The sequence below is a fragment of the Chaetodon trifascialis genome, chromosome 8, assembly GCF_039877785.1.
Source record: "Chaetodon trifascialis isolate fChaTrf1 chromosome 8, fChaTrf1.hap1, whole genome shotgun sequence".
NCBI classification, from domain to species: Eukaryota; Metazoa; Chordata; class Actinopteri; order Chaetodontiformes; family Chaetodontidae; genus Chaetodon; species Chaetodon trifascialis.
The window spans coordinates 19,529,553-19,552,750 of NC_092063.1; the positions used below are offsets into that span (position 1 = coordinate 19,529,553).

General features: G+C 43.5%; 2 protein-coding genes across 5 annotated transcripts in view; both read right to left on the bottom strand.

The window, feature by feature from the left end:
- tmem115 (transmembrane protein 115) overlaps nt 1-2,842 on the bottom strand; it is a 131,679-nt gene extending 128,837 nt beyond the window's left edge. The window contains exon 1 of one of the 2 annotated variants that reach the window (XR_011602413.1): nt 1,398-2,822. Coding sequence is in view for 1 of the 2 variants with exons in the window: in XM_070968433.1 (XP_070824534.1) it covers nt 1,398-1,889 (492 nt within the window). In the remaining variant the exon portion in view is untranslated. Of the gene's footprint in view, nt 1-1,397 lie in introns of both variants that reach the window. The other variant, XM_070968433.1, reaches the window with a different exon arrangement.
- Nucleotides 2,843-7,929: 5,087 nt separating this feature from the next.
- Nucleotides 7,930-23,198, bottom strand: part of LOC139334676 (helicase ARIP4-like) — a 33,811-nt gene continuing 18,542 nt past the window's right edge. For 2 of the 3 annotated variants that reach the window (XM_070967725.1, XM_070967728.1), the window contains exons 3-22: nt 22,455-22,588; nt 22,075-22,257; nt 18,321-18,541; nt 17,821-18,003; nt 17,428-17,561; nt 16,325-16,521; nt 16,009-16,212; nt 15,751-15,889; nt 15,457-15,634; nt 14,912-15,130; nt 14,048-14,166; nt 13,700-13,824; nt 12,989-13,088; nt 12,677-12,882; nt 11,887-12,062; nt 11,081-11,277; nt 10,435-10,634; nt 10,206-10,295; nt 9,926-10,021; nt 7,930-9,764 (exon numbers count right to left, since the gene is read on the bottom strand). In XM_070967725.1, coding sequence (XP_070823826.1) covers nt 8,677-9,764; nt 9,926-10,021; nt 10,206-10,295; nt 10,435-10,634; nt 11,081-11,277; nt 11,887-12,062; nt 12,677-12,882; nt 12,989-13,088; nt 13,700-13,824; nt 14,048-14,166; nt 14,912-15,130; nt 15,457-15,634; nt 15,751-15,889; nt 16,009-16,212; nt 16,325-16,521; nt 17,428-17,561; nt 17,821-18,003; nt 18,321-18,541; nt 22,075-22,257; nt 22,455-22,588 — 4,189 coding nt within the window. In that variant the 3' untranslated portion in view covers nt 7,930-8,676. The remainder of the gene's footprint in view (nt 9,765-9,925; nt 10,022-10,205; nt 10,296-10,434; nt 10,635-11,080; nt 11,278-11,886; nt 12,063-12,676; nt 12,883-12,988; nt 13,089-13,699; nt 13,825-14,047; nt 14,167-14,911; nt 15,131-15,456; nt 15,635-15,750; nt 15,890-16,008; nt 16,213-16,324; nt 16,522-17,427; nt 17,562-17,820; nt 18,004-18,320; nt 18,542-22,074; nt 22,258-22,454; nt 22,589-23,198) is intronic. The other variant, XM_070967726.1, reaches the window with a different exon arrangement.

Sequence of the window (23,198 nt, forward strand, 5' to 3'; positions counted from 1 at the left end):
TGAAGTAACCCAGATTTAAACAAACTCATAACAAGCAGAAAAAGACCAAATAATGGTGACTACAGCCAAGTGGTCTGGTAGTAAATAGAAACATATTAGGAAAGTGTAGCTAATGGGCCCTTCAGCAAAAAACTAAACCCTTATCTGCACACTCAGTGTAAGCTGCTCTGCAGAGGAGCGTCGACTTCATCTTAAAATGTAAATTAACAGATCACACCTCAGTCCAAATTTGGAAGACAGTCACATGACTAAACCAGAGAACACAGGCCAAGTAGAGCAAACACTCAGCAGCTCAACCACTGGCCTGTTCACCACTGGCTTACAGAGCTTTTATGCAACAGCATGATCGCTGTATTTGACTGCCAGATATGTGAGCGTCCACAAAATGATTAACATTCCTTACCACACTACACCACCATTAAAAAACATACACATGGCAGAAGTGCTTCTTCTTCTTTTCAACAAGTAAATGACAATAAAAAGGATCCCAAGAAAAGTTTTGTGCAGAAAAGTGACATTTTTCTATACAAAAGCCCTGCAAAACACATACATTTGTCACTGTTGTTCTTCTGCCTGTTAAAAGTGTGATTCATCTCAGTTGTCTTCCTTTAAGCTGTAGTTTGTTTGAGTTGTTAGCCAATGGTAAACTCTGATAGTTGTATTTTTGTTTTCTTCTTTTATGACCTGGGGTCAGTTATGCTTTTCTGAAATAGACAACAAATTAAAAAAAGGGTATTTGGGGGGGAAATGGTATTTTCCTCTGTCACATAACACTGTGGGGGATGTGAAGTAAATGAAAATGTTTAGAATTATTTATTCTTTTGCAGCCAAAGCTACTTCTAAAGTAAACACTATATTTGGTGTCTGAATGAATGAATTATACCTTTCTTTAATCCATGTTAAAAAGCCATTATTGCAGGAAAGAAGAAAAACATCGACATAACAGGTGAATCCAAACGTCTGAACAGTCGTGTAAATTTCCAAGAGACAGACACAGGGGGTTTCTTGATTTATGTACATGCAGTGTGCACCTCAAAGCAAATATCTGGCACATTGGGAAATCTTCTTGTCTCTTTTATCCATTGTGAAATTCTATGTTAATTTTAAGAAGAACCAAACCAAGTGTAATTTATGGTATTTTGTGAAAATGGCTGGGGCCATCCTTGATGTGTGCTGGCCATAATCTGACACAGGCTTGTTTATGTGCACATCTTAAAGACAAGTGGTTAGGTTTCCACAGCTGTTTACATTCTTGTTGCGCTCCATTCTCAATTCAATCATGCTGTCACACTCCTCACTGGTCTAGTATTTTTTACAGGCTCAACAGAGGAGAATATCCCTTAACAACAGGCCACCAATGCAGAGCAGAAACTACTTTCATTATTTGTTAGCCTCACCTGTGGCACTCGGAGGACTGTAGTGTCTCCCATGGTCTGCTTCAGTGCCACCAGGACACCTCCGAGGAACCCCGCTGCTCCGTGGATGCGCACAGCAAACAAGAAGTCCAGGTCAAAGGTGGCAACATAGGTGAGGAGGTAGGAGAGGCCTGCCAGGAGGCCTGCAGACACATTGACCACTGCGAAAAAGATCAGGAGCTCCAGAGCACCCCACAGAGGCTCCAGCAGGCGCCCACAGGCCATAACTGTCCCCACATTGGCTGCCACACCCCACACGTGCTGCTCCACCACCCCATGGGTCACCAGGGTCCACACCCAGAAGTTGGGTGGAAAGAGGTAGCCCGGGGTCACCCCCAGTGCGTATGGAGTGTCCACGGCCCACGACAAGAGATAGAGGAGAACCACCACAGCACTTATGCTTTTCACCACCACACTGGTGCTGGCAAGAGCAGCCAAGAAGTGCTGTCGTGCCACCGGCAGGTAACGATTCATTTTGGTCTGTTCTGAAAAGGATCCTTCTTGAGCCAATCAGCTCAAGAGAGCAGATCAGCAGATCAGTCGCCTCTGTTGGAGCAGATGTTGGATGCTGGTGTCAGATTAATAATGCCAAGCAGAACAGGTGACACCTGTACGTCCTGACAGCATCAAAATCCACACTTCTCTGTGAGCCTTCATTCGGGATATTGTCTTTCAGTTGGTTAAAGATAACGTTGGTACTCAACTCAGTAAGGTCTACTCTTTTTATTGAAACAAGCTAACAAACTTTGGGCTGCAGCAGATAAGCCTGAGGTGTGATAACCTTAGCTGGGAGACCTTCTGATCTATCTGCCTAGCTGGCGGACTTCAGTCAGCGTAGACAGAAGTACAACACGCTTATAAACCACCACCAGCTAGCAGACAGGTGGTAGGAGCCAAATATGCAAATCTAAACTGAAACAAATGCACCTAAGTGCCAACTTTTTCAGAGGATCTCGGCTGAGTTAGCTTGTCAACATAGAAGAGCTAATGTTAGCTAGCTGTCAGACTGAACGCGTTTTGAGTTGAGCTGCTTTATTTCCGCCAAGGATAAGCAGGAGAGGTTGATTTATTTACAAGACAGGACAGCTAGGTGTCTGTAAAACCTGGTCGTTCAGACTAGCCCACGGAGCTCCCGTCCTGGTCCTCTGCGCTCTCTCGGCCCGGTGTCTACCGGGCTAGCCCGAGGATTTCCCGTAGCTAGCAACAGGCCTTCAAAACAATGTTAGAGGCGCTTCAGAACCAGCGTCCAGTCGAGTATACTTCACAGATTTTTCATACTACCTTAGCTTCATTCGTTTATCTTTTTATTCTTCCGTCTTTTGAGAGCAGGTCGCCGGAGGAAATTATGATATGTTGGCTGGCACTCCTCCTCCCAGTAACACCACTCAGCTACTGACCTGCGCTGTCTGCCACCGTCATCAACAATCGGTGAAAAAACGTCCAGTCACGTAACTTTGTAACACCAGAGCATGCTGGGAAACTGAGTTCTCAACAAATGACGCATCTAAGTACATTAACACTCCACTACTCCACAAAAGATACGTTTAGCTGCGTTACAGACTAGTTAATAGATGGTTTCGTTTGGATTTAGACCTTATAGGCGAGTCTTCTAGCTACCTGTGGAGGGAAGCATAGAAATTCATTTATTCTGAGTTTCCACTTCACCTGAGTATTTCAATTTTCTGGAAAGTTAACGTTACTTAAGTTCAGAGGAAAATAATGCATTGCATTTATCTGACTCCTATTGGCACTAATTACTTTTCAGATACACATTCTGCATAAAAATAATTTAATCAACTTTCCTTAGCATTATTTACTTAACTGCCTCAACATTAAAATGCTGCTTACATGTACATACATACAGGACATTCTGTCAGGAGTTATTCTGCATAATGGGTACTTTTACTTTCCATACTTAGAGTTAAATTTTCTTGTATGAACTTTGACATAAAAATAACACTTTTTATTGCAGGACATTTAGATGCAGTATTTTTCCACCACCTTACTCCGCCACGTTGAGCTGCCTGTTCTACCTGTTTTTAAGTTGGATTTTCTTCCTGGAGTTGGTGGTTAGTGAAGTCATAATGAACTTGTTCTGCACTGTGGTTGGAGACCTTTTTCTCCTGTGGAAATACTCAGTTATTTCTACAGGATACACATTTCCTAGCTTTGTTTTAATATCGTCATTATGATATTTTACAATATTATTCACTTTAAAATGGTGAATTTGCACATTTAGTCTCTAAATGAACAGTTCCTTTTGTGTTTCCTCATTGAAATTGTACACAAAACACAAAAATAACACAGATGCATTCATTTTATTCTAAACAATCAGTACTCACATCACATTTACAAAAATGGACAGACCACATACACATAGGCTCTGAGAGGGAAATGGAACAAGGACAAAGACTAAACAGCAACCTTCACTCAGAGTTTACAGAGAGATAAACATCAAGGTCATCACGAATAAAAAAAAAAAAAAAATCAAAGAAACATGATGAGTCATTGTGCTTCATGGTACATGCTGTGTAAATTAAGCACTCAAATACAAACCCACACATAAATAAGAGACCCATGCACTTTAGTTACATGGCCAGCTCTGCTGGTCTGCTCAGACCGGGATATTGCCACCAGCCACTGATTTATATCTGGCTGTGGGTGATTTGGCTGTGGCTGATCTGGAGGCACAATTTAGTTGTAAAATCGCTCCTCTGAAGTGGATCTGAATTTTGCTTTTAAATTGGAATGTAATATAGATCCAGTGACAACTAATGAAAGCACAGGTGGACATACAAAAGCAAAAAAAGGAATCTCTGCCGTCTAACAACCATGCATGTTTGTTAGTGAGCTGAGTTAATTCAGTCATTTATCTCTGCAAAGCCATTGCCCTCTCTGTGCTGGACACACTCGTCATTCAGATTGCATTTTACACCTCTCACTCAAAAACGAGGGCCGTTATATTTATCCATTTTATCCTCTTTGGGTGTAAACTATATATGACAGCACCAACAAGCCAAAAACTCAAGTAACCTGCCAGATAAAGGCTGAGATAAAGGCAGACGACTCCAAATCATCTGCTGGTATATATGGCGGTCTCACACACACACAAAGAAGCCCCACCATGTATGCAGCAGTACAAACCAAACCTAGATTTCACTGTAAACGTTACATTTCACTGATTTTACCACTACATTACAAGAACATGATAATCAAATCTACCGCCTAAAGCTATAACACAGAATGCACTGACATCTATATGAGCGCAAATTAATCAACAGCAGACAACTAAACTGAGCTCAGCTGTTTTTAACTGACCCAATTCTTGCTGTAAATCTCATCTGAATAAGTGAAGTTCTTTCTAAAATGTTGGTGATTCATTCTGAAAATACTTTCAAGCATATGGTTTAGATTACCACCATTTCTTTTAACAGTGCCCACATATGTTTTAAGAGCAGGCATGACGATGTTAAAAAAAATGATCTTTGTCATTTTAGTGCCCATCTGTATCTCCTTTTCAAGGGATGAAAATGTAAAACACCATTAAAACTCTTCACCATTAGATTTTCATGGAAAACAGCCACATGTATTGTTGATTTCTGCTGTGTGTTTTTAGAAATCAGTGAACAGAAAGATACTGTCTGGAGCTGATTTCAGTCTGAGGTTTTCTTTTCTTTTTTTTTAATTATATGTGAGTATTTCTTTGAAGGAAAGAGAAAAATACACCACCAAGTACTAAAATGGCCCATGAGCTCTGAGGTACAGCAGACATACAGTACAGTCGCCCTTTCCTGTGTGTTTTAGGGCTTTTGGGGACATTTTCTCCCAAAGAATGAGCCCAGAGTGACTCAGCTGTCTGCTTACTGGAAGTCTAAGGTCTTAATGTAGATTACACCTGTGCAAACTGACAGTAGGCATGCAACATTTTGTTACTTCAAGACAAATACAATATACTGCTTAAGATTGCATAAATATGTGATTATGTTTCATCAGGTTGTGGTTGAGAGCTAATCATATTCCGGTCATGTGACTGTAAAACTGTAAAAGTGGTTCATTTTCTTGGAACCATATTCTTCCCAACTTCACATGTGCTCGGTTGCCTGTGTGTGTTTGTGTGTGTGCGAGGGAGAAACAAAGGGGAGGCAAGCACTACATCTGCTACGACTAATGGGGTAAAGAAATTAGGAAATGTATTATTTAGAATATGTTTCTTTTTATTTACAAACTTCAAAAAAACAAAAACAAAAAGGATCTAAAAGTAATCCAAGGTCATACACATTATCCATCAATAAACTACACAACAGGCTTTGACTAGAGCCAATCCTCAAAGACAGCAGCTTTAATCTTCTCCTCAGCTAAAATGGAATTGAGACAATCGTCTCGGCTCGTCCGGCCGAATCGATTTGTATAAATAAATATGTAAATTCAAGTAGAAAGCTGTGAAATAAAAAGAGCAGTCAGTCAGCGCAGCAAACACCGAGCTGACAACCTAACAGTTCAACACTGAGGAAACAAGCTTGTTTGCCGTCATGGGGATGAGACAGATGGACATTGCTGATGATATGGTAATGAGAAATCAAAAGAAAAAAAAAAAAAGAGAAGCACTTGATATCATTTTTTTCTTTCTTTACAGCTGATGTGGTTAGGCTGCCTCAGTTTCCGACCCATTGCTTGTGAATTCACTTCATTTATATGCAAACAAATGGCTCATACTCGGATAAAACATTTCGATTTGTATCCCAGCTGTGAGCAAACTAGTGAACAGGCAGAATATTGTGATGAAGGAGCTCATAGAGATAAGGAAAAAGGTTTTAACACAGCTTAGTGTCAAGCTGAATATCACTGTATCCCTGATGTCTTATTCTGTGTTTCTCACAATCAAGAGCTGATCAGAGTCATCGTCAATGGGATATGATGTGTGGATCCTTCTTAAAGCTGCTTTCCTGGCTATCAATGTGCACAGCAATGCACTAACTGGTTGGTCCACATGCACAAGTTCACATGCGCTGGGTCAGACTGGCAGATTGTCACTGGTTTTTTTTTTCATCTGTGGTAACAACAATAGCAATATGACCATGACAAATGTACAAACAAGAGAAAGAAAAGCAACAACAACAAAACATTGTACAAAAATAAAAATACAAATGAATAAATATGCACCGTCATAAATAAATTAATTTGGTAAATTCAAACATTGTAAAAAGAGGAGAACAAACATGAAACATAAGTAAACTAACAATTTCAGTATGAGGAACAAATACATGAAAGAGAAAGAACAGGAAATGCTCAGTCTTTACTTGACGTGTGTTTTTTTCTACAAAAGAGCTGCTGGTCTTTAAAGCTCTGGCTGCAGCCATTTTGGAGGAGAAGATTTCCCACGTAAGGACAGTGCCGACCGAAGTGGATCAGTTTGTGTGATCAGAGGGGAGCAATTGGAACAGCAGAACGATGGTTAATCTAAAGGGAGCTTGGTCACACGGTGGAGCTTTCAACCAGCCTACAGACGTATACAGATTTGTGTCTCTTTTACAGTGCAGTACAGTGTACAGTGTTACCTGCAGGGTCATACACAGAGCTGGATATGTACTTCTGGACTGTGGCGGTGAGGATGCTGTAGAGAGAGCGTGTTGCTGCGGTGGGTGGATTTAAAGTCTGCTCTACATCGCTGTCAACATTATTTGGTCTCTTAAGACACAATCCTCTACATCGGAGGTTTCTGATGTGCTTGTGCATTTGTTGTTGTTGTTTTTTTGGCAAAGCTACACCACCACCCCCCCCAAAAAAGTTTGGTTTCACAATGACCTCTGTTCACATAATAAGAAAAAGAAACACAGCAGAGCAGAGGTGGAATCTGTGTCGAGCTACCAAAACCGAGTAGCACAAGTTTGTATTATTTTATCTTTTTTGAATGATTCCTTTTGTAACCCTTAAGAACACAACACGCACACGAACACCGTAACGACACGAGCGTAACCAAAACTCGGGGCTGCGAGCTTCATTCCACTGGGGTTGTACATATATAGGCTTGAGTGAGTGTTTTGCATCGTTTTTCGCTAGGCTACAGTAAGACTGTGGGTGAGATTCAGAGAGCCGCAGTGACCGCCTGTCTCTCTTTACCTCTCCTCTCTCACAGTTAACATTCAGAAAGATGGAGGCAAAAAGGCATTTTCTGTTGGTTGTTTCTCCGCTACGAGGAGGACACACAGTTTTGTTTCTCTTTTTCACCTGGCTGTTTTTAGGCAATACATTTCTTTAAAAAGTAAAAGAGATTACATAAATACAAAGTACACAAAAAAAAGGAAAAGAAAAATCAGATCTTCCCATGTCTGATGCCTAAACAGAAGGAGTCTTTTCAAAAAGGCCTGGTTTTAAAGGCATTTGATTAAGCGTACATTCTTTCACTGGAGTTTTAAGGTTTCAGTAATTGTCTTTAACCTCATCCTCAAAAAGCCTCTTCTTCTATTATTCAAGATGATCCCGTTTTTTGTTGTTGTTGTTGTTGTTGTTGTTGCTGTTTTCAAGAACAAAAACGTACAATACCCCCTGTCCTGGCAGTGAATTATTGAGTTAAATCAAAAAATGCTTTCTACAAGTTCTGTTTGATCTTTTTAACTTTTCTTTTACCACTTTAAGAAGAATTCAGTAGCAATATTCCACAAGTGACAAACAATACAATTTCAGTTACTGATATTTAATAGACGTTCCTACCAGCTAACTTAATTATCAAACCTCTTTTTTTAAAGTCCACCCTATGGTCATCTTTTTAATTAGCTGAAAAAAGCAAAAGAGTCCTGACATTTAGCAAAGCTGCAGAACTAGAATCTCTAAAGTCAACAGCACAGCTAGTGGCCATTTGTGATCACTGCAGGCCCACACTCAGCAGTACTAAGTCCAGTGATTAGAATTTCAATGCCAGTATTGGACAAAAACTTGGAAGCCCAAAGTCCTCTGATTTTTATTTTCTTCTTCCCTCTGGAGCTCTTTTCTTCCATGGGTTTTATCTTCTGGTGTTCAGCATTAAGATTTGTCGCTCTGTGTCCGGTCTGTGCTCGGTTTCTCCATGGCAGTAGAGACGAACAGAGGAAACACTTTAGCAGGGGCTCAGTTGTCATCGCTTCAGTTGTCTTTTTTTTTGGCCATTCCTCTCGTGGCCTCGGCCACAGGCCCTTTGAAGCCCGCATCCTGGCAAATAGGATCTCATCCCATTTTGATGATCGTTAAATTGAATCAAGCTTGCTCAAACAACTACACCATTCATGTGTCACTGTCCCTTCACCTCAATGACATCATCATCATCATCATCATCCGAGCTGCTGGTGCTGCTGAAATTCCCGCCATTCACCAGCACCGGGCCCCGGTGACTCTCAGACCGTGCTGAGGGGGAGAAGGAGGAAGGGGAGGATGAGGAGGAACTGGAGGCAACAGTGGGAGGGTACTGGGAGAGGAAGCTGGCTCCGCCTGGACCAGGAGTGGCAGCTGGACCCGGCAGCCCGCCTGGGAGCATCGACCCTGTGTAGAGGCTCGCCAGGGACTGACTGTAGGAGAGAGGGAAGCCCGGCGGGAGAATCCCAGCCATGCCTGCCATGCTGGGGCTCAGCATGAACGGCGGCAGGGCTCCTGAAACCGAACTGGTGGCCTTAACTGATGCAGAAGATGAGGGTGATGAGGAAAATGAGACGGCGGAAGCGGTGGTTGTCGCCGAGGATGAGGAGGTGGAAACTGTGCTGGCTCCACCAAAGCCGAACAGATCTGGGTACATGTAACCAGGGTCCCCCAGTTGAGTGTGGGGGGGCTGGAAGTAAGGCGAGCCTGCCCCCATGAAGAGTGAGTGCCCCAGTGACCCACCCAGCATAGCGGGGTTGAGGCCCAGAGGAGGGAGGCCGTAGCCCCCACTGAAGGGGAAGCCTTGTGACGGCAGGGGGGCTGCGGAGTGTTTGCCTGCAGAGGGCTGCTTACTGGGCTGCTCGTCCAGAGACGGGGTAGAGGCTTTGCGCTTGAAGCCTGTTCTCAGGTCTTGGGCGGCAGTGGCGTCCATGCTGGGTTGGATTACATTAGTCACAGAGGCATCATGATGGCTCATATTTCCACTGCTCCCACTGCTGCCATTCGTCTGAACTGGTTTGGTGGGAGGCAGCTTGTTCATGTCGCTCTCTGCTACCCGCTCTGGTTGAGCTCCGGTGGCGCCGGCTCCCGTGCCACCGGTGTAGCGCTGCAACTCGCTGATGATCTCTGGGCTGTCAGGTGAAAGAGGGCGGGGCAAGGTCTTGGCGGGTACCTGCTGCTTCCTGTCAGGTGACAGGCAACCGTTACTGCCATTGTTTGACACTTCCTCTGGTGGAGCCTGGGAGTCTGAGAGGAAGAAACAAGGGGTTAGATATTAAACCCTTTACATGAACTGGGTTTACTTAAATAATCTCATCATGTCAATCCTATTTTCTCCACCTCCTCTTGAAATATCTCTGCTCATGTGTGCTTTAGTGCAGTTCAGTTCTGATAATAAACCATCTTACCTTTGGGTGGCGCTGTAGTACTCTCCTCTGCAGTTTTGGCCTTATTAGCTGCTCTGATGGCAAAGATTCGACCATCAGACGTCCGGATGTAAGTCCCTAAAACACAAGAGGAAGGAAACGATCAGAACACACAGAATGTTCTGTTTGACCAACAACACAAAGATTTTCAATTAACTATCATGAAAGATGGAAAGAAAAATCAGAAAATTCTCACATTTGAGGAGCAGGAACAACACGACATTCAGATGTTTTCAAGAGTAGAACAAAGAGGTGTTTGTACCTTTGGTGCCCCTGATGACGTGGATGCTCTCTCCTGCAGTGATCCTGGCCTGGACGTCTGTTGAGTTGTTGGTGCCTGGAATCACTATGTCTGCAATAGAGCATAAAAGACAAATTTATCAAGAGCTACTATTATGAAAAGTACATGAATCTCTGCTTGAACGAAGATGAACTAAAAGTAGCATGGAGATAGAGATGAAGGAAAACTGTTCCATGTGCAGTTTGCCTACCAGTAGTGGTGACGATCCTCTGCACAAACACCCCGGCTTTTTGCAGGCAGTTGACGGGGAAACCTCCAAGACTGGATCCTGATGAACTATCGCCTGGGGCAGAGCCTGCAGATGCCTGACGAGGCATCATGGGAACTGGAGTTGACTGAACTGGCCGAACGCTGGCCACTGGCTTCTCTTCAGTATGAGCAGGCGGGCGCCTGGGCAGAGAGTTTATTTTTCATTAGTTCATGACTTCATTCATGAAATAAAACCAGGTTTGGATGATAAATACCTCAGCTAATCACTTCCTTATGAAATTGAAAGATATTTCTTTTATTTGAGCTCTTGAGTTATTTGCTTCATTATTAGCACCAAGCATCTCCCAAGGGGTCGATGCATCACTGACTACCATTATCAAGCATTATTTCAGCTTTACGTAAGCTACACGTTAAAAAACATCCAACAAACTGAAGCTGCACTGAAATATAAACCGAATCCCTACACACAACCTGCATTTGTTATTCTTTTATGTCACTTGCACCCATTACTCCAGAGGCCTTTGAAAGGCAAATTGATAAATGAATAAACAAGACTTTGAGAGTGTTTTTCCCATTACTTTGTTAAATTTGCATGTTGGCAGTCGTTGCTGCTGTGAGTCACTGACCAGTTTCTCTGGCTGAAGGCGGGGATGTTGGTGAGGCTCTGGTCGCTGGCAGGGTAGTAGTGAGCGTAGGAAGGGCGGGTGTATGGCACAGAGGCCTTCTTCTCCTCTTCGTAACCCTTCTTGGCTGCTTTCTTCTCCGCGCTGCTCAGCTTCAGCTCCCTGCGGTCTATCAGCAGAGACTCATGGGGGAATGGTTGCTGGAAGGGAGGAAGGGTGGAGGAGGGACAGCTGTCAGTCATTTTTTTCTGTTTGAAAGAGGAGCACGATGCCATCTCCCTGCTTCAGTGTTAAAGCTTGAACTTTCATTGGCTGATACCAGCGAATTAACTGTGTTAAAACACATACAAGTGCCAAATGGGACATTCTTTGCCTCACAAAGCCAGCTTAAAACCTGGTGAGTTTCCACTGAGGATTCGTCAAGTTTAATTACGAGGTGACTCACTGCCTGTCAAACTCCAGAAGATGAAGAATATGAGGCAAAGCGTAACTGCAACTGCTTCAGGTCATTCTCACCTCACATTTCTTCCACAAATAGATGTGGAGGGATAATTAAGGAGAGGTTTGACAGTTCTTGACATTTTCATTCAAACAGATCACAGCCAATGGCTAAATGAATTAGTTCAGAACTGTCAATCTGCTCTTGTGCGGTCTACTTAAAATGACACCTGTCTTCAGCAAGTTTTAATCCTCACAAGATCACAGTGAACAATGGAAACACTGTATGCTGGGCCACGGTGAAGCCGAGAGACAACTCCACATGTCCTACTTTTAAACACCTCTAGGGGGCGTCTCCTCCGTTCATCTACCTTAGTAATCAGGTGAGGATAGAAGTGCAGCGCCTTCCTGAGGACGCTCTCCATGCCGTCCTTGGGCTGCAGCTGGACCTTGGAGGGGTCCGGCTCCTCCTCCACGAAGTGAAGAAGAGACTCCACTTCCCTCCTGGTGAAGGTCAGCACCGGGTTCAGGTCATCAACCACCCGGTCTGTGGGAGGGAAGGAGGAAGGAGGACAGGAGAGAAGGAAAGAGGATTGGGATGAAGAGCAATTGAGCATTTGTGAAAAACGGTTTGATTTTCAACAGCCCTCCAAATCAATGTGTCTGTCCCGCCAGTGAAAGCTCACAGCAAACACTTGAGACAGTTTACTCTGTCAGACAAGAGCCTCTTGGCAGACGAACTCTGGTTTCAGCACAAAGCGGATTATTTAGTTGAGGGGGGGTCTGTCTGCTGGGTGTTCACTCAGAGGGGCCTGAACTGGGGTTTTCAGCAAGTCTGATTACAGACAGATGTTAAACATAGCTGAAGTAGTGCACACTATTTTATATATTTAAGGAGGCATTCAAATGGATTGAGCTTAGTGTGTTTCAGTACCTTTTGTATGGATTATATTTTTCATTCTGATCTTTTTCTCCTCTTTTTTCCTTCTTAGTTCCTCTGTTGTTTTGAGTAACACTGTACACAAACAACATTTCAAATTGCGAATAAAAAGTAGAACAAACTATTTCACAAACTCTATCACATCTGTGGCAGAGAAAAATGGAGAGACGCCGGCACATTTGATCAATTCTCTCCTAAAGCGATATTCAAGCATGACTCACCTGACATGCCCTGTTTGGATATCTGGCGGTCATAGATCTTCTTCTCCAGCGTGAAGTCGCACACCAGCCGGTAGATATGACACGGCTTCTTCTGACCGTAGCGGTAGACACGGCACACGGCCTGGGCGTCGTGGCATGGGTTCCAGGAGGCGTCAAACACCACCACACGGTTCGCTCCAATCAAATTTACGCCCAGACAACCAGCCCTGAGGCCCAGAGAGGTCAGTAACAGTTATTATCTTTATATGTCCTGACTTCAATATTTCACATGAATAGCTACTATGAGTGTGTGTGTGTGTGTGTGTGTGTTACCTGGTTGACAGCAGGAAGACCCAAGCTGAGGTATTGGATGGATCGTTGAACTGATTTATGAGTCTCTCTCTCTCTGAAGCCGTCGTACTTCCATCCAGTCCTTCAAGACATTCAAGATATTCAGTTAGACGTTCATCTCATTCTGTGTTTTTCACCACTTGTTCAGTATCTTCAAAAATGTTATGTATGTTTTATCGCTGTGGATTTGATTTTCCATTACATGACGTCTAAAGGTAATAAAACGTTACAAAAGTTTCAACTTAAGTCACTTTTAGGTTGACTAAGTGACTCTTAACAGCTTCTTCACCAAGAGACAAAGCTGACAAGGTAATGGATGCTTTACGAGACTTAAATACACAAACACCAACTCTACAAAAGCTGTGAATTCCTTTGTGTGCCTACAGGGAACCATAAACCAAAGTCTGGCTGTTATCAAGAAACACCAGCAGGTGGCAGCACTTATTGTAAGTCAATGACTGGAGTGGTACCACTACACAGCCAAACCACTATAGTCAGAATTATCCTCAAGAAAAACCCACAGTTTTCTCATTTTATTTTATTTTATTTTATTTTATTTTATTTTATTTATTTTATTTTATGTAGCATCAGTTCAGTGTGGTGGATCCATATGTGTCATGATTCTTAACTTTCAACCTGCCATGTATTCACTGGCCCTATTTACCAAATACTAAACAGCTAACAAACACTTACTGTAGTAGTTGAGGTTGCGGACCCAGTTCTGGTTGGGTCTGTCTCTGCTGGATGTGTGTGGGGACGGAGGTACTGGTCTCTTAGCCAGAAAATCCTCGATCACTGTCAGTGTGGACAAACTCTGACTGCAGGAGGCGGGCAGAGGGCAACATTAGAAAATCTTTAGAAGTAAATCTAAAGCAAATTTAAACCAATCAGAAGATAAAGCCCTATAGAAAGGACAACCCCTTCCCCCTCACACTTGGCTGCACAAGTAATCTACTAAGATACAGTTATTTTTGAATTACTTGTTATATCACATCAGTGTGAAAATGCTGTGAATCCCTCTTGTGTGGTCTGGTCTTATACCTGAAAACGAGCAGTTTGTCTCCCTTCTTGACGCTCTCCTCTATAAGGTGGAACAGCAGCACCATTTTTGCAGAGTTCTCCAGGATGCCTGGTTTGTAGTCACACATGATGTCCTTTGCCTGGTCATGTGAAGAGAGAGAGAGAGAGGGAGTGTTTTAATTGACTGTACGATCAAACATCATATCTACATGCATAATTCAGCCGATTAGATGAACTTATTGATGAAGCCTCAACTGATGAAAGAGAAATTAGGTTACATGGCTTTATTTAAATGCCGAACTTTACTTCTGACATTAAAAAGTTTAGGCTAGTTGTGTCATGATGTCTTAAGGAAGCACACTGTGCAATACAGAGCAGGCACAGAGGTCTCAGCATTTTTTAGATTTATTCACTGAAAACACTCGTGTGCCTGTAGTTTGCAGTGTTTCTTTGCACAAAGTGAAATCGCACTTTGCTGGCAGGCAAATAAAACCCTTGTCAACGAGTGCAATGAGGCCTAACAACAACGGGTGTTCAAATTTTGCAGACTTTAGTGGTTAGATGTCATGTCCTGTGATGTAAGTTGGTGACTCCAGCTGTATTTGGATCACTGTGGTTTAAGGGATAGTTCATGACTCCATTTGTTTTTGTTTTGATCATACTGTGTGTGGCAGCGTTGAACTGGCACCAGAGTTACATATGTGACACCCTAAAGCTTCTCAATAAGAGAGACCTTGATGTTCTGCTTCATGTTCAGATTTAGGTTTCAAACACTGCTGTGCTCTGAAAGGAATCGCATAATGCAACTTTGTCTTATCCATGTTACAGACAGCAACAACAAACCTATTAAATTAGTTCTGTACTAGTTCTGTACTTTCAGCGTACCCATTCGTAAGTGATGACCAGATTGGCTTTCTCCTGCAGCTGGTTCAGACTCAGTCCACCAATGGGGTTTGGATTCTCCAGGGGTTTGGACTTTTGATTGGGTGCAGTTGGACATCGGGCGGGACCTGTGGAAGTGATATCATCAAGGTCCAAGTCCTGGTCACTCGCCAGGTTCTCCTTCTGTAAGGCCTCGTACAGCACGTCTGGGTGGTTCCAGATCTGAAGAATAACAGGAGATCAGCAGAGTGAAAACGCTTTCTCACGGTGACAATCAGTGGATTCGCCAAGTCTGATAAATATCCAGGTGTTAATCTTGGTTCAGAGACATGCTGACTTGTGTAACAGTGCTACAAGGACAGCAGGGCCTCATGCAGAGCCAGAAGACATCTGCAGAGGTAATTTTCATGCTTATCCTTTAATTGCAGATAAAATGACCCTGACTGTAACTGTATCTATGACATATATTTAAAAAATAACCATTTTTACCAAGGACTACAGATCCTCTTGTGTCTACACAGCATTCCACACACATGCCCCCTCCTCACCTTGCAGCAGACACAGAAAGCCTTCAGCGGGTTGAGGCTGAGCCAGCCTGTGTTTCCTGCCTCTCTGAAGCGGCTCATGAACTCCGTGTAGAGCGCCCTCTGCAGGGGAGACAGACGCACCAGGATCACATGTTCCTCTTTTGAGGGCAGCTGGTCCCTCAGGACATCATGACCTCGTCTGGAAAAAAAGACAAGCAACACTAAATAAGTCTGACCAACAGAACCTTCGTATTCTCGTCCACATGTGTCAGGTTTTGTTTTCTGGGCAGTCGCTGTGGGTTCCATGTGTCTCACCTCTGTACGAAGCCCTCCAACAGGCTGTGCAGGACGTGGCTCCTGTACCTCATCAGCTGGACGTCCTGAGGCGTGCTGTCCACACACTGCCCGTTCAGAATGGGACGCTCAAACATGTTACTGAATTCCTGCCTCGTACCTGAAATACGCACATGATGCAGAAACTGTAGTTAGACAATTGACAGGAAACCAGTAAAAAAAAAATCAGTCTTTTGATCTTAAGGAGGACCTGCCAACATCTTTATGATTGTCCCATACCTAGGAAGTCAGGTCGGACAAAGTCGACCATGCACCAGTACTCAATAAGGTTGTTCTGGAGTGGATAGCCAGTCAGGACCACGCGGCGTCGGGTTCGGATGTTCTTCAGAGCCTGAGACGTGCTGGCGTGGCAGTTCTTGATGCGATGGCCTTCATCACAGATGACCACGTCCGGACCAGGCCGGGCCAAGGCTCTCTCGATACCTGGAGGAGGACGACACTGGTGCTTTAAAGAGTAGTACATATTGAATTTTTTGGCCCACATTCCCCGTCCTCCTTTGCTCGCCCCCCCCTTCCTCCCCTTTATCTCTCCCACCTTTGAGCAGTTCCTGCTGCCTGTCCTCTTCATCCAGGTCGATGACGACAGGTCCAGTCGTTTTCTTGCTCTTCTTCTTCCTCCCAGCCACAAAGCTCTTCTTCAGCGACAGGAGGCGGTACATCTCGTAGCCCATCAGCAGCACCCCTCCCTCCTGCGCCCAGTCCTCCACCACCTTGGCCCTGGTCGCGGTATTCCTGGATGATGTAAGAAAAGTAAGAGGATTTTACTCCTTTTTTTTTTTCTTTACTTTGAGTCTCTTTGAATCTGCCTCAAAGCAATACCGAAAGCTATATAAACATTTATTACAATGTAATAAACCAGCACAGTGCCACACAATGTAAAATACAATGTTGCAGCAGCTCTTTGTGGTGGGTTAAATGTGGTTTGAAGCATCTTTCAGTGCAAGTATGAGATGTTTGAATTAAAGGCGGATGAGAGACAGAGGAGAAGAAAAACAGCTCAACAGATTATCTTCTTATTAAACAGACAAAACAGCGTATAATGAAGGTGTAATCAATTACTGTAATTTTATGAAACTACCAAGTAATACAAAATGAGTACAAGACAGTAATTTAAGAGCACTTCCTGAACAGCAGGAGAAAAAAAAAAACTCATTTCTAACTTCATGCTGCAAGAGAGACAGAATGAGGTTACTATGTCACTTTCAGACAAGGCTGCATCATGGAATTGCTCATTCATCATGCAGCATTCCTTCCTTCCTCCCTAATCCCAAACACACACACGGGTCAGAGAGTCTTTCCAGCAGAAGCAGCTGTTGAGAAAGAGGATGAAGGAGAGACGGAGGAAAGGAAGAGCCAGATGGGGATCAAGTGCAGAGACAGGTCAGAGGGTCAACGCCGTCTTTTTAAAAAGACAGACGGAAAGTCTCTTCACTGCTTTGCCCGAATGCAACTGCATCCAGTCGCCTGACATGGCTTTTAAATTAAGCAGAGATCCTGATGTGTGTATGTCTGAGGAAGACAGAACATGTCCTGCAGGAGGATTTTATTCTTACAACATGTTTTTTAGGAAAACAAAGCAGGTGGTTGGGTTGATTCATTCAGGCTTTACCCAGAAAGAGCTTACAAAAAGTCACTCACTTGTGTTCGTCGTTGAGGATGTGAACCTTAAAGGTACGAGGCGTCACCAGTCCCCGATCGGTATCTGGAGGTAAAGCCTCCGGGGACGGGACCCACATGTTGAACTCAGACAGCCAGTTCTGCAACGTATTCACCTGGGATGAAATCAATACAACACACGAGTCAAGTTTCAGTCCTTATCGTCTTCTAGTCTCCATATTCATTCTGTGCATGTCTAATCTAGCGAGTTGGAAAACATATTGTGCCCACACAAAGTGCTTTTATTCAATCAGATTTGTTATTTTTTTTTATTCACTTAGCAGAGAAACTTTTTTCTGGGTCCCACTCTGAGCACTTATTTATTCAAGCCTGCACATTTCTTTGTGTTCCAACATGAAATGTGCCGGTGCTTACAGGTACGATGGCGAGCACGGTGTGAGCCTGGGTGTGTCTGAACAGGACGTCGATGAAGGAGATGACCTGCAGCGTTTTGCCCAGGCCCATGCTGTGAGCGAGGATACAGCCGAATCCGCTGCTGCTGCCGAACCGCTCCACAGACTCCACCAGGTTGTCGTACAGGAAGCGGATTCCACCGATCTGAGGAGGAGATGGGAAAGGCAAGAGACGGGCGAGAAAGTGATGGGACAATGAAGAGAGGGGCGAGGAGGGAAAAGAAGGAAGATGGTGACAGAGGAGAAACTAATTACATTTTTTTCGTACTTTACGCTTAAACCAGTCAACAGAAGCTAATTTTCAGGGCATGACTTTATGGCACAGTAAAAATCCACATCAAGGGCAGATCTGGACACTGCAGCGACAAAATGTCTTAATTCTTTTGGTGATATACCCTAAATGGTGCAGGATAACCAGACAAAAGGACCAAAGGTTTGCTTTGAGTGCAACAGTCATGGTACCTGGTGAGGTTTGACTGCCCGTGCCAGCTGAGGCAACAGGAAAATGTCCTTCTCTGCGGCTGGATGGTTCAAGTTGACCAGCACCCTGCCCTCGGCGTCATGCCGGTTAAGGGCATCGTTGGCATGCACGCCGCTCGGCTCGCTCTCTTCTTCCTCGTTGGTGGACTCGCTGCTGATGTGGACAATGGTGTCGTCTTCGCCCAAGCTCAGATCAATCACATCTGCACAGAGGGAGGGAGTAGCAAGAAACATTTTTTTTATATATTACCTTAAAATAGTAGGTAAAAGGTTTCAGAAAGGGATTTAAACTATTTCTGACGGAGAATCTTACAAATTTTATCACACAAAAGTTACCTCACACACACCCAAGGCACACAAAAACTTAAATAATGCTTTGAACAGCGGCTCCGTCAAGATCACAACTTGTATGATTTTATATCAAACATGGACGTCACTGTGTGTGCGTGTTTGTGTGTGTGTGTGTGTGTGTGTGTGTGTGTGTGTGTGTGTGTGTGGAGTGGAAAGACTGAAATCCATTTCTGATAAAAAGGACTTCGACGTCAATGGTATCAAGTGGTGAAAGTTACACAAGCTGGCAGTCTGCGAGGGCAGTGTGTCTGTATGTGTGTCAGTATATTAGTGTGTGTGAAAGAGAGAGAGAGAGAGAGGAGAAAGAGAGAGAGAGCTTATATAACTGCAGTGAATGGCTGGTTACACAAGTAGGATTACAGTGGAGGGGGAGACTGGTTATGCAACCCCAACCAGAAATGTCACTGTGCCACTGCGAGAGTGTGTGTGTTGGTTATGTGTGTGTTCTGGCTCATAACCAGGATTAGCCAGCTTTATTGCTACACAGACCCACTCTGATCTGCCCTACAGACACTACCCTCCCCTTTCATCTCTCCTCGCTCCATTCGCTGCTTTTCTGCCCTTCGCTTTGTGTCTGTCAGGTCCCAAATTTACATCTTATCTGTTTTTGTTCATTCGTTCGTCACATTGGTCTCTCTCTCTCCCTCTCTCTCTTTTCTGTCTGTGTGTTGCAGGTGTGTGTCTGCCTTCAGGTTGCCTCCGTCTTCTTTCAATGCAGAACATATGTGTGTTTATCTCTACGTGAGTGTGTGTTAAAGTGTGTATTTATCCTTGACTGTTTGAGTGGCTCTGTGAAATTTGTGTGTGAGTGTGTGTCTGAGTGTGTGCCTGTGCACTCGGGCAATAAGGGAACAGTACTTGATGTACCCTGTGGAGGTTTTAAATACTCTGATGCTCATGGCAGCTAATCTACGAAAACCACAGTCTCTCTCTCTCTCTCACACACACACACACACACACACACACACACACACACACACACACACACACACACACAGTGGAGGTTTTTGACCTTGCTTGTTTTACTTGGTAATACGGGTTTAGACTGTGGAGTCCGTTCACCCTTTTGAGAATTTAAAGAATGAATGCCAAGTTTTTGCTTGAAATAAAGTGCAGCTTCCTTCACAGCTTCACTGAGACAACAGGAAGGCTGATATGAGTCTAGAAGTCACAGAAGAGCACCAGTCGGATGTTTTTTGTATTAAAAACATGTCTCTGCAGACATGATGCTGATCACAAACATTTATTCCTACACATCATCCTTGTGTCTACAGCTCTGAGGTGACTGAAGATGAGCGCGGGCTCAGATATCTGCCATGTTGTGAGCTGTAAGAAAAATTTCCGGTTTTGTTTTTCAATCCTCTAATTTCTTTCCTGGAAATTCAAGCTGATGCGTCCGTTTAATGGGGCGACTTTCCAGACCCTTGGGCTCAGAAAGCAATTTCAAACAGAGTGTGTAATTTAATAAACACATGGCTGTCATGAGGCTATTAAGGCTGCTTTGCTTAATCTCTGATGCTTTAGAGATGTGAGGTTTCCACCAGACACCAGCAAACTGCTATAACTGGGCATCTCGAATTGCACAAGTGGATTGGCTTCATGTCCTGTGGCTGGGCAGCTGAAAGGTCTGAATGGATGAAGTTATAATGAATGCTTGCTAGTGAAAAACAGCTGTGTCCTGAAAACCTTTCCAGAACGTAACATTTTTATTTAGTTACCACTACAGACTGATGGAAACACATGCAGGATTTGTTCCAGGGTCAGTTTAACTTCAGGAGTTTTTTTTACTCACTGTAGCACCATGGTTTCTTCAGCCAGACTGTAATAAAAATATTAAAACCGTCCATTGTACAACTACACTGAGATTCCTGAGAGTCTGCTGCAGCATCTCAATGGAATTAAACATCATCTGGACCAACTGAGAACACCTTCAAAAACCAGGATTCAAGCACTTCACCTCATAAATGTGCCGCCAGTGTTGCATGACAGTTTCCACTTTGAATAAACCGGCAACCTGGCCGGTAACATAAATGCAGCCGTTGAGTAATAAATGAGTGTAATTATAATTTCTTATCCACAAAGACAGAAAGCCAGAAAATACAGTGAATGAGGTGATCTGAAGCTGTTAAGAGGAAGACTTTTCACATTAAATGATAAAAAAAAACCTTTCTTTTTCCATTTATGGTCCAGAGAAAGAAAGAAGAAAACCTTTAAAAACACATTAATCATCAGAGCCTCAGTCTGACCTCTCTGCCTACCTCTCAGCTTGCATTCATGCTTCATCTGTTTACAGTTCAGTTTCCATCAAAATCCTATGCTTATCGTCACTGTAGATAGAAAACCCAAAATCTGTCACTTTAACAGACAGATCATATGTCTAAAAGGGACATAGAGGGACTTCCTCCTTCTGCTGCAGTCAGAAAACTGAAACTCTCCACAATTGTGCTAATCATGATGGTAAATAGTAGCAAAAAAGATTCTAATAAATCCTGGCATGAAAAACAGTCTATCAGTCCTTTTGTTTGTAAAACTGGACCTGAAAGTTGGTGTACTGTAACTCGAAGTCTTCACTAGTTGGACTAAAGCTCACCCTGTCCTGTTTAAGCATCTTAAGAATCAGCATCTGGCTTATTTAAGGCTTGGCCTCGCAATGCAGACAGCTCAGAATATACAACTGGATGAGTCATAAATTAACTTCACAGCTCCGTGTCCCTACCTGCTTCCATGAACTTCTGACCTACTAGCCCACTTACACAATCAAAGGTCGAGGCTGGAGACCCTCAGTGTGTGTGGCACAAACACACTCTTCACAGATATAACCACAGCCTGAAGTTAACAAAGAAGCTGTACTTTCTATGAAATCTAGATTCTCCAAGAAAATTTGATTTTTTTTTTGAGTACTTCAGGGTCTCTCAGTCTGATCTGCTCTTTTCATTCAACTTTTATTGAGCCATTTTTAAAATTATCTCTGTAAATAAACTAAAAGTTAGCAGCAGATTCTGAGATTGTTCTGTTTAAACAGGGCTGAATAAGCACACCATCAGGCCTCCCTGCCAGATTATCATAATGTTTGTCCAAAAGTTCATCCTGACACTGATGGCATAGAATATAAACCTCTTCTGCATTCCTACCTTTCCTTGCAATTATCTCAACAAATCTAAATGAGGTCATTTAACTGTTTCCACCCTTTAAATATTCTTACAAACAGCCGTGAAAAGGAAAGATGCTTGCTGACAGTAACATGCTTACAGGATTCACTTAAAATGAAAAACAACGGCACAAAATAAAACACTTGATTTGTTTCAAGGTAATGACACTCGGGCCATCGGTTTTCTTCAAACATTCTGAATAAATGCATAAAGCTTCAAGTGTGTGTGTGTCTCACCTGCTTTGCGTGTGCGCTCTGTGGTAGCAGAGGTGGCGACGTTAGTCTTGCTGTCGTCCTCGCTGACGCCGGTGCTGCTGGTGTCCAGGCAGATCACAGCCTGTCTGACAGACTTCACTTCTTGCTGTGTTGCTGCTGCTGCTGCTGCTGCTGCTGCTGCTGCTGCATGCTTTGTCACATCACCTGCAGAGAGGGGCGGGAATGATGCAGCAGATGAAAAAACAGGAAAGACAACAGAGGGCAGACGATTGGGATGGAATGAGGGACAGGAAGGAAAGAAAGTTGTTTGGTTATTTGTTCTTTGTTTAATGATTGGAATTAGGAGCTTAGTACAGCTGTTTGTATCAATGGAAGCATTTCGGGTGAGTGCACGCTCTCACCAGTTGTGTATTCAGGCAGCAGTGGGACGGGGAAATCCTGTTTTCTGTGCTCCTCCAGACGCTGCCTCCTCTCCAACTCATCCTGCTGGGCGGCTTTGGTCACTGCCTCCAACTGATGCTCCCTCAGTAACTTCCTGCAAAGACACAGTGAAAAATAACATAAGTACAAATACAGTGGTGTATTTTAGCTGTCACTGCATTTTGAGACTCATGGTTTACACATTCATACATGTGATGATGAATCAACTATGACAGTTATTCCTTCCCAGCTACGTTAATCATTGTTAACATGGAAAGACATTACTAAGTATTGTGAAAGGTGCGAACTCATATAGCTATGAAACCACGGACAATTATCTGCCGCTCAGAGGAGCTTTACAACCTCTTTCAGCTAATTGTTTTGGTCGAATGATGCCAAAAAGCTCAGCTAAATCTGCAGTAAGCTACCCACCCAGCTAAGTTAGCAGCTAGCTGGTGAACTTTTAGCCATTCAGGCGCCATATTTTTTCTCAAGAGCCAGTAGAAAGACAACCAGAGCTAAAAGGAGAGCGAATATTTGACTTATATTTACTGGTGGGCAGAAACATGACTGTAGATGAATGCTAATGTTGTGAAGTGGCTGCTGGATGTGTAAAAGTGTTGCTAACATGTTAGCCATAAGGACTGTGCCAGGGTTATGCGTCTGTTAGCTTGAGTTAATTTTAAGCTATATCATTTGACATATAAAATGTAGCCTGTTTAGAC